At 42.9% G+C, this 10,303-nt stretch overlaps 4 protein-coding genes across 4 annotated transcripts; 2 read left to right on the forward strand and 2 right to left on the reverse strand.

Annotated features, from left to right (window-relative positions):
* Window positions 1-240: 240 nt before the first annotated feature.
* Window positions 241-8,261, forward strand: LOC6731315 (menin). The gene is made up of 7 exons (XM_016179697.3): window positions 241-1,105; window positions 1,174-1,279; window positions 1,345-1,418; window positions 1,515-1,841; window positions 2,031-2,492; window positions 2,560-3,365; window positions 5,128-8,261. Exons 4-7 carry the CDS (start codon window positions 1,574-1,576, stop codon window positions 5,881-5,883), a joined length of 2,292 nt encoding a protein of 763 aa, XP_016023887.1. The 5' UTR covers window positions 241-1,105; window positions 1,174-1,279; window positions 1,345-1,418; window positions 1,515-1,573; the 3' UTR covers window positions 5,884-8,261.
* On the reverse strand, window positions 3,383-5,077 carry LOC6731316. Its single transcript, XM_016178811.3, has 2 exons — window positions 4,995-5,077; window positions 3,383-4,932 (listed from the first exon to the last, which is right to left on the reverse strand). The coding sequence occupies exon 2, from the start codon at window positions 4,863-4,865 to the stop codon at window positions 3,618-3,620; it is 1,248 nt and encodes a 415-aa protein (XP_016023888.1). The 5' UTR covers window positions 4,866-4,932; window positions 4,995-5,077; the 3' UTR covers window positions 3,383-3,617.
* LOC27209299 (probable 26S proteasome complex subunit sem1) lies at window positions 8,187-8,596 on the forward strand. Its single transcript, XM_016184746.3, has 2 exons — window positions 8,187-8,323; window positions 8,379-8,596. Exons 1-2 carry the CDS (start codon window positions 8,212-8,214, stop codon window positions 8,504-8,506), a joined length of 240 nt encoding a protein of 79 aa, XP_016023889.1. The 5' UTR covers window positions 8,187-8,211; the 3' UTR covers window positions 8,507-8,596.
* Window positions 8,556-9,981, reverse strand: LOC6731317 (myosin-10). The gene is made up of 3 exons (XM_002078437.4): window positions 9,594-9,981; window positions 9,158-9,530; window positions 8,556-9,100 (listed from the first exon to the last, which is right to left on the reverse strand). The coding sequence occupies exons 1-3, from the start codon at window positions 9,892-9,894 to the stop codon at window positions 8,587-8,589; spliced, it is 1,188 nt and encodes a 395-aa protein (XP_002078473.1). The 5' UTR covers window positions 9,895-9,981; the 3' UTR covers window positions 8,556-8,586.
* Between the last annotated feature and the right edge of the window lie 322 nt (window positions 9,982-10,303).

Here is a 10,303-nt window from a genome sequence, read left to right on the forward strand (position 1 = left end):
AAATAGACAAAAAACCAAAATAAAATAAACAAAATTTATTTTTAATTATATGTAATTAGTTGAGGACCCCCACCTAAATTTATTTAATGCGCTTTAAAAGATTTACACCATGTGTTGCTTAAATATTCATGTGGCTGCTCTCACCTAACAATTAATTTTTTTCAAACAATTCAAAAAACCCGCCAAACCAGATTTAATTTTTTGAAAATACCAAACCAAGCTGCTTGCAGCCAAAAGCGATACTTTGCAACACTGCCAGCCATTTCGGCACGTGCTGGGTGTGGACACACTGGCACGCAGCGAAGTAAACACAACGCAATATTTCGTCGGAATTTCACCTGGTTTTCACCTGGTCTGTCGCGCAATAAAACCGCCCAATTGCTGCCGAAATTACGGCACAGATAATGCGCGAATTAATTGGCATACGGCGCGATAAGATAATCGGTCGATTCGGGCGGCAAAAGGCAACTGCGTGTCAAGTGGAAAATCAGTGAACGGTGGGTGGAGGGTTGACGAGAAAAAAACAAGAAAACAAAAACAAAACGCGCTGCCGAAAATCGGCAACAACAAGAGCGAGTGAGAGAAAGGTGCAAGAAATTCACCTGTCCCCGCTGGCCGATTAATTGATGACGTGGAATCGGACGAAGGACGCAGGGCCACAGGATATATACATATTTTCCAGTGCACATGCACATGCATGCTGCACACGCACACACACATGCAAACACACACAGTAGCGCCCATGCAGAAAACCAGTTGTTTGGCCGTTGCTGTTGTTGCTGTCACTGCTGCTGCTGCAAATGAGAAGTGCAAGTGAAGCAGCAACAAAAATCCTGCTCTTGAAGTACAAAGCGAAGAAAAGGAGAAAATAAATAAGCGGAAAAGGGCCGAGAAGAAGGTGCGACAACGACAAAAAGTTGTTTGTCAACTTGTTGCCAATGTTGCAGCCACAAAGTGGCTGGCTGTACAAACAGCAGCAACAAAAACGCAGCATTTGGCATCGGGCGAGTCCAGGCGAAAGTCCCAGGCCCACGGCAGGATAATAAGGAGCTCCCAAAAGCGAAGCACGAACAGGTGGAAAAGTGCAGGATATCCTGTCACTCGGGTGAGTTTGTCCACTCCAACGGTTCCTTCAGTTTTTTTGGAACATATTACCTTATTTTTACCCCGCAGCTCCAAATCAGGAAACATCATTGAAGCTTGATGATTTCTCCTTTGGGTGATTAGAAAAGATTTAAAGTATACAAAGGATTATACACGATTTTGCTATTCTATTTGGGTAAGTTAGAAGAATTCTTTGGCTAGATCTTACTTAATTCTTCATTTCAAATTAATCTAAAACAGGCCTATAAATTTGGAAAACTTGCCCAAACAATCGCAACCCGTCCCAAAGCAAACTTGAACGAAATCAGCTTTTGGTAAGAAACTAATACTTCAAATAAAAACTACAACTACACTTTTAACATATCAATATATGAACTAAAGTTTAATCAAGTTTACTTTCATACTTGCAGTGAAGGGGCATTTATTCCATTAAATCATTTGGCAATCAGAAGAACTCCTGCCTGCAACCATGTCCACGATTACCAGAAGCGCTAGTGCGAGTCCCATGGCGCTGAACGGCGTCATCGATGCCAGCCTGTTTCCGCTGAAGTCCACGGCCGATGTTATCAATCTGTTCCGTCGCGCTCTAACCTCTGGAATCGAGCCTGATCTCACCCTGCTCTCCATCGTCGTTGGCTACATCGAGCTGTCTTTGACGACGGGAGAGACTGCTGCGCAGGCCGCTCAAGCCGCCGCGGCCGCAGTCGCAGCAGGTGACATTAGTCAGGCGACGACAGGTGTGTACTGCACCCCGTTTATCACTCCATTTTACCTTTTACCGCTCGCGTTCACCGTTAACCAATTAGCAAAGGGTGACCAGTTAAAACGGAAGCGATTGCAGACAAATTGGAAAAGTTTCTGCCTTCTCTTTGCTGTTTTACTTCAGCATTTAAAACTATTAACAACTGGTTCACTTATAATTGCAGGTGGAAATGACATCATCATGGGCAACAGCGTCCCGTTTCCAGTTGTTACCCACGAACTGATCGCCGGCCTGTATAAGAAGTTCCAGACGATCCTGTCGGTGGTCGAGAAGCCCAAGCCCCACCGCCAGGCCACCCGCGAGGTGATCAAGAAGGTGTCGGATGTGATCTGGAACTCGCTGATCCGCAGCAGCTACAAGGATCGGGCTCACCTGCAAAACCTCTACAGCTATCTGTCCGGCAACAAGTTGGACTGTTTCGGAGTCGCGCTGGCTGTGGTAGCGGGTTGCCAGTTGCTCGGCTACAAGGACGTGCGACTGGCCATCTCCGAGGATCATGCCTGGGTGGTATTCGGCCAAAAGCGCGTGGAGACAATCGAAGTGACATGGCATGGCAAAGGAAGCGAGGATAAGCGGGGGCAGGATATTCGTCCCGGTATCGAATCCGGATCCTGGCTCTACTTGGGTAAGCTTGAATCTCTGTGGGCGTGCCACCGGTTGCATTGTCTAACATACCTTTTCCTTACATTAAGGTGGCCTGGCTGTGGTTTGCGAGCGTGGCATGGAAGTGGCGGCCATCTGTGCCGCTCTGAATATTTCATTGACCTCGAACAGTGACTGCGTGGAGGTGGCAGAGCTCCAACAGCAGCTGCTGTGGCTACTCTACGATTTGGGCCACCTCAAACGCTATCCCATGGCCCTGGGCACTCTCGGCGAGCTGGAGGAGATTCATCGGACGCATCCCAGCATCAGTTGCGAGCAGTTATATCGCGAGGCTATAGAGTCGGCGAGGACCCACTACCGGAACCATCACGTATATCCGTATACCTACCAAGGCAACTACTACAATCGATTGCTCAAATACCGCGACGCCTTTGCCGCATGGGCAAATGCGGCGGACGTTATTCGCTTGTATACGTATCAGTGTCGTGATGACGAGGAGATCTACAAGGAGCTGTTGGACATTGCCAACGAGCTCATACCGTACGTGATGAAAACCGAGAGCTCAGGTCATTCGGCGAGAAGTATTCTACGAGATTCTGAGGTTTTCGCCAATTTGCTGCGATTCTACGACGGCATTTGCCAGTGGGAGGAGGATAGCTTGACTCCCATTCTGCACATTGGTTGGGCCAAACCACTGGTGAATAATATCACCAAGTTTGATTACGACATTAGGTCCCAGGTGGTCATCAAGTTGCCCGAGGATCTGGAGGCGGAGCAGGCGAAGGCGGAGCTGGCGAGAGCGGAACAGGAAGCCAAGGAGGCTAAGGAGTCGAAGGAAGCTGCAGGATCAGAGGCTTTGGAAGGCAATAACAACAGGCTGGTCACAAAGGAAGAGGTAAGCATACTCATGGGTTCACATTATAAATTTTATTTAACAATTTAGTCCAGTTGAAAATAGAAAATACATAATTCTTGAAATTCATTTGGAACGAAATTTTGCAGCCACTTTTTTCAATATTTTTTTTTTCATAAGGTTAAGTATGAAAATCAAAATAGTATCCGATGGGGTGATTCTTCCACTGCCATTTAAAGTTTAGATACGTACTTTCGAGGGTTATAAATTGGACGCTCCACCGAACCTTTAGGCTTATTTTAACCTTAGTTTGCATCTTCGTATTTGCTCATCGTCTTCCGAACTTAGGCTCGTCGTATTGCAGTATTTTAACTCCTGACGAGAAAATGCCGTGCAAGACTTGAATTCTTCTTTCGTGGTTAATCCTTCATCATTAACTGTATCCGCTTTACGAGGATACACTTTTGCCGTTTGAGGATGGTTGTTCAATATCAATTTGTTTAAGTTCAGAACAGCTTTTGCTGGATTATAAGCGCATTTCTTTAATATGTACTCCACACGTGACAACTTGTTGCCCAGCCTTTCCTTATCAATCTGTAAGTTTTGTAACTGTAATTGTAGTTTGTCGATGGAACTAAGATTGGATCGCTGATCCTGCTCATACTTGTCGCATAGAGCGTATTTACGCTTTAATTGCCTGATTTCTGGCTTTGGTATTGGAATCTCCGAGGTTTTTGACGGTGCGACTGTGTCAGTCAACTCATCATTCTTACTCTTAGTGAGCATTTTCAAAAACCGATCTAGCAAATATCGTCTACGGGCTTTTAGTTCCAACTCATCTTCGCTATCCGAAGGCAGAGAAACGTGCTTGCTCTCGGCAAGGAATTGCGAGGGCTCTTCGATATTCTTTCTCTGCTGTGGTTCTGGATTCTCCCGCCGAATACTCTTAAAGATGCCCGGTCTAGATGATAGATCATCAAGGCTGTTTTGCCTCTCGAATCTGGCGGGTTTTTTGCCATAATTAAAGACCAACGACTGACATTTGTGAATAGAATAGGTGCTGCTTCGATTGGAGAAACAGGCTGCCATATGACTGTTGTCAAACCCGATTGGTGATCCTTTTCTCACCTTTTTGGCATCGTATTCGTTCCCGTTGTCGTTCGCTTCATAGAACTTGTACATCCAATTGCAGAAGACCACTTGATTTTGTCCCAAAGTTAGCTCATGCACCGGCATATAAACCGTTACACTTAGTTTTTCAAAGCAATTGTTCAGTAACCGGTAATTTAACTGGAAGTCGACGATGGCGTTCGTATAAAACTTGACCTTTTGAATTTGTATCGACTCGGGGAAGAGTCTGTGCATCAGTTGGCAGTATACAGCTCCTGTTTTAAGATCCCCAATGCCCCGCAATTGGCAATCCAGTTTGCTGTTTATAAACATCAGCAGGGTCTTCACGGAGACTACATCGTATTTGCTCGCTGTTACCCTTTTCGCTTTTGTGGTACACGGATTAGTGGTCTTTGGGTACGAAAGTTCCATAGTTTTTAATGTAAGTCTGTTGACAAAGCGGACTCCAGTTGTATTAACTTGGGTAAGGACTACAGGTCTTAAAAGCAAACAAAAATTTAAATTTATAGCTAAGTTGTTTTTAAGTTCAGCTATTCTTACCGATTCTGTGTTGACTGAGGTATATTCTGAAAGGAATTCCCAGATGAAAGAAAACAGGGCACAGCCTACCACGATTGTGGGTTTCCTTCTTGTTAAAAGTTATTCGTATTATTATTATTATTCTATTTGCCAGAAATCCAAGAACTCGGAGCTGCCGACTACCTTGGCCGATTTAACTGCTGCCTGTGGCGAGAAGATTCTCAATCCGGATTTCCTGCTCCAGGGCGGAGGACAGCCGTTCGCCGATCAGAAGCAACAGCCTTCTGGCGGCGAATCCGATAATGCAGAACTCCACAATAACAACAATAACAGCAACAGCAATAACAACAACAACAACCACAATGCGGACAAAAAGGAGCCCGCAGCGACCACAACTAACCCAACAACCACAAGCAATGGCAGCGGCACCTCTGTCCAGTTGCCCGCGTCTAGTGAGGCCAGCAACGCTGGCCAAGCACAATCCCAGGTTCAAATAAATGACCAACTGGGAAAACCACAGCACAAAGAAGCTAAAAAAGAGGAGACAAGCGACGACTACGATCCCTTCGAGATAATGCTCAAACGGCCAGTCATCACCTTGTACAGCCAAAAGATGAAGGGCCTGAAGGATCTGCTGCTGGCCGAGAAGCTGAACACCCACGCTATTTCCCTCCAAGTCACCGCCCAGTCGGTGGCCTCCCGAAAGGTTCGCGGAGTGGAGAAACAATCGGCCACCATTTCAGCCACCATCACTGCAATCTCTTCCAGTTCCGGCGACAGTGTCCTGAGCGGAGTCGGTGGCGGAGGTGGCAGTGGCTCAGCAGTCACCGGTGGAGCGTCCTTGGCATCATCGTCCCTAGGAGGAGATTCAATAGCCGCATCACGCCCAAAAAGAACGCGTCGCGAGTAATTCTCATTGTTGTATATTACGTATTGGAAAACTCTTATTAATCGTATGTGCAAGCTAAGGTGGTTCGATTTTTGTTGTTCTAATATAAAGTAGAGTAAACTGTATAGTTTTTCAGCAAATTTCGTTGAAAACACTAGAGCCAAGCTGGGAATCTGTCCATTGAGCACAATGAAGTCAAAATACACTTCAATAACTTATATTTTTAAATATACTACTACTTTTACAAATTGAAATTGTCTCGAAATTGAAAATTGCATCTTATAACTTTTTCATCGGCAGAAAATTCGAACCACCTAAGTAACCATGCATATATTATATAAGCTATCATATTTTTGATGTTCGATGTGTATTTATGTAGTTCGTAAGCGCGAGATGAAACAGAAATTAAGCCGTTATAGAACGCCTAGCGTTTTAAAAAGAAATTTAAAATGTGAAACACATAACACACAGACATGTCCCAGCAAACAAACAACAAGCACACGAAACGCTAAGCTATGCTAAGTATTTATGATGTATTTTTAGCTGTTATACTTTATCCCTTATGTATTTATTGCTACAACTATCTGTTTTCCCCTCAAGCAAGCTTAAAATCTATTTTTTATTGTGTTTAAGCGTAACTTAATTGGTGCTCTTCTTCGAAAACGAAAGCGAAATATAGGTTCTGTGTTTGATTTGATCACACTTTAAGGCAAAAATCTTGAAAAATGTTTTTTGAACGATAACCGAATTGAAGTCCAAATGGATAGACGGACTGCTCGTATTTATGTATTTACTTTAAAGCATTTTATTGAGGCTAAGCTGATTAATTTAACTCTATTTACATATATATCCTGTAATATTTAAGAACGCAAATCCTTGTTACGAACTGTTGACTTGAAGCAACAAAACAGTTGGCAAAACCGAATGCTAAACAAAAGAATACATATTTAACACTTCCTCTATATGTGATACAACACTTTTTCTAGAAAAGCTTTCATATTATCTTATAAACTAAATAGAATTAACCACTCTCCACACACTGTAAACGATCACCACTTAAGTGGGCTGGCAGCAGCAGGACAGGCTCTTGTTCAGGGCTAATCCAGATGAATGAATGTATGTCCCGATCCCACGGATATGTGTCCCATCCAACTTGTCGCCCCATTTACAGCTACAGCAATTACGGAAAAATCGGAGCTTGTAACAAATTGTTGAACGATGATAATAATTGCATTGAATTTAATTTGATTTGTGCGTAGAGCATCTGTGATGAATAATAATGTTTAAAAAAGGACGGAGAAGGAGCGAAGTGGAGAGCCCAAAACCACACACAATACTGATCAACAATATTACTAATCAAATATAAGGTGTTTTATTCCTCGTATATAACATTAGCTGACTAAATGTAAACACAAACGAAATCAAACAAACTATTTAATTGTGTAGATTTGCAGACCGCAACAACTAAATGTTAAATGTTGAACTAGAGTTACAATTGTGAACTCTAGAAACCGAAACTAACGAAGCAACAAAGGAGTATATATTTTGGCATACAAAATTTTTACCATTAAGTCAACTAAACGGATGAATACAAATTGTGAAATATGTTTTATTTTTACTACATCTCGGACAGCACGAAAACCAGCCCAAAAATAGACAAAACTTAAAGTTCGCTATGCAATAAATCAAAAGGCAGCAATTCAAGAACGAAAACAATATGAAAACCTATACGCATATAACATATATATTTATTAATGTTAACATATGGTACATTTTTGATCTAATTGTTTAAAATAGCCAACCAGCAGCAACAGTTAAATTAAATGTAGCTTAAAACCCAAATGCTCAATAATCCCTTTACCTAAACTAAATAGCCAGCCGTAAAAATGTTATACAAATCATTAAATGCATATAAAGCCAATTTTAAAGTCTACAACAAACCTGAAAAAGTGAAGACTTTAAATGAATTTCATTTTAAATAAACTTCAACTTTATCCGGTTTGTAATAGCTTGCCTTTGAATTAACTCGCAATTTATTCGGGTGAAAACTTGAACGAAAAATTGAAATTACTAAATACTTTTACTGGAAAAGGAGAAAAATTTTTAGAAATCTGCAAACAATTTTTTTTAAATTTTCTTAATAATGGTTTCGACTTTTTCTAGCTATAAAGACACTGTCGGGTGCCAACGGTATTTTTCAAAGTATTTTTTCCAGTTCACTGTGGTATATTTTGACGGTACAGCTGCGGTCACACAATTAAAAGTGACTGGCATCATTTAGCAACAAAAAACTCGAGTAGCGTCAAAAACATTGTTTTATCGCCGTTGGAATTAATAATAGCACACAAAATGTCTGCACCAGATAAGGAAAAGGAGAAAGAGAAGGAGGAGACCAACAACAAGAGCGAAGACTTGGGCCTCCTGGAGGAGGACGACGAGTTCGAAGAGTTTCCCGCCGAAGGTTGGTCACTATAATGTGGTGGTACATCGGCATTTTCTAATGACTATCATTGTAGATTTCCGCGTTGGCGACGACGAGGAAGAGCTGAATGTGTGGGAGGACAACTGGGACGACGACAACGTGGAGGACGACTTCAGCCAGCAGTTGAAGGCCCATCTGGAGAGCAAAAAAATGGAGACGTAAACCGGCACCGACCCCTTTGTTCAGTCCTAACCATAAAAACGAGCTGAGCTGTTTTGCATTAATAGAATAAAATCAGTATATTAAGTGGAATTCGTCTGCCAGTTTTGGCCGAGAGCCTCATGGATTTGCTCACTTAATATGGCATATAACTGATCTTGCTCCAAATTTCGCTGGTCTAGCTCGATCAAGTGATTATTCAGATCCTCCAGACGTTTCTTGCGATCCTCAACATCAACCTGCAGCTGTTTGAGTTCGTTTTGCAGCTTGTGATTCTCGGCATCGTTTTCCTGGTTTCTTTCCTCGTACCGCTGTTCACAAAGAGCGAGTTCCTGCTTCTTGGCCTCTGCATCCTGAAGGAGCTTCTGATAATTAACCTTCCAGGTGGGCAACTGCTTCTCCACTGCCTCCAGCTGCTTCAAGCTCTCTTTGTAATCATCCACTTTGCACTGCGAAAGCACAGCCGTGGCCTTCTCCAAAGCGGTGGCTATATGTTGACTGTTTTCGATCATCCGGCGATGTTCATTCGTCACCTGTTTTTTACTGGCCAGCTCCGCCTTGCAGCTCTCGACATGCGACGATGCGCTCTTAATCTTCCTATAATGTTTGACATTAAAATAAGCACGGAAAGTAGGCTTGCCCGACAGCACTTACTCTCGCAGTTCAGTCACTTGACTGTCCTCCACCACTAGCTGCTCCCAGTGACCGATGCGTTTGTCCAGCTCACTCTGCTGCTGCTCGATGAGTTCCAGAGTGTTTTCATGCTCGCTACAGGACTTCTTCAAAGGTAGAAGCTTTGCTTGAGTATCCTGCAAATCTTTCTTGAGTTTGTTGATGGCCACTTCGCAATCCTTCGTCTTCTGACTGCATTGCTCCAGCTGTTGACTCTTGGCCTTCACCTCGGCTGTCAGCGAATCCTTTAGCTTAATGGCCTCCTCTACTGGTCCCAGCACCTTCTTTTTAAACACCTTGTAGTAGGCCAGGTGGTTGAAAAGGTAGCTCAGAGTGGCGAGCGTTTTTTTAACAGCTGATAGGCAAAGAATTGTTTAATAATAATACATTTATGTCCTTAAGACCGACTGCCGCTCACCTGGTTTAATTATGTCCATATAGGTGTAGGTCTTGTTGGGAAAGCTGATCTGGACGATGCGCTCCACTTGGCGGCACACTCGGATGAGAAAGACGCGCGCCTCCCGCGACGAGTGACCGAGTTCGGTGCCAATCTTATAGGGCGGCTCCAGGCGAAAGCCGAAACTCCGCAGATAGTGCACCATGATCTTGGTGACAATCGGCTCCGTGGGATTGGCCAAGTCGCTTTGGCAGATATTGATGTCGGGCATTAGGCAGTTGCCCTGGTCCATTACCCTCTCAATTTCGACTGATAACGCCATTTAATAAAGAGTTTTATGTTTTAATGGAAGTTTTTGAATGAAACGCCGCTGAGGGATCAGATTGATGTGACCAAGGTTCGCTAGCCCCAAAAAACCAATAAAATACCAACTCAGAATTTATGCGGTTTTCACACTTCTAGTTTTACAGCAGATACTAATGTTATATAAAGAAATTTTAATATATTTAAAGCTTTTTGGAATAAATATATTTAAAAACATAAAAGTTATCATTTCTTAAAACTACATTAATCTGGTTTTTTTTTTTGAAAAGCCCTCCGGAAATGCAGCTAGAAAATACTGTACTTGTTCAGCGCAAATTGTAAAGTAACGGAAAATTCTGCTTTCGGTTGCCGTGGATTTTAATTAAGTTACCTTTTTTATTGGGTGAAAGCTCTGGCTTCCTCCAGCG

Source organism: Drosophila simulans, chromosome 2L (genome assembly GCF_016746395.2).
Source record: "Drosophila simulans strain w501 chromosome 2L, Prin_Dsim_3.1, whole genome shotgun sequence".
In the NCBI taxonomy this organism is placed as follows: domain Eukaryota; kingdom Metazoa; phylum Arthropoda; class Insecta; order Diptera; family Drosophilidae; genus Drosophila; species Drosophila simulans.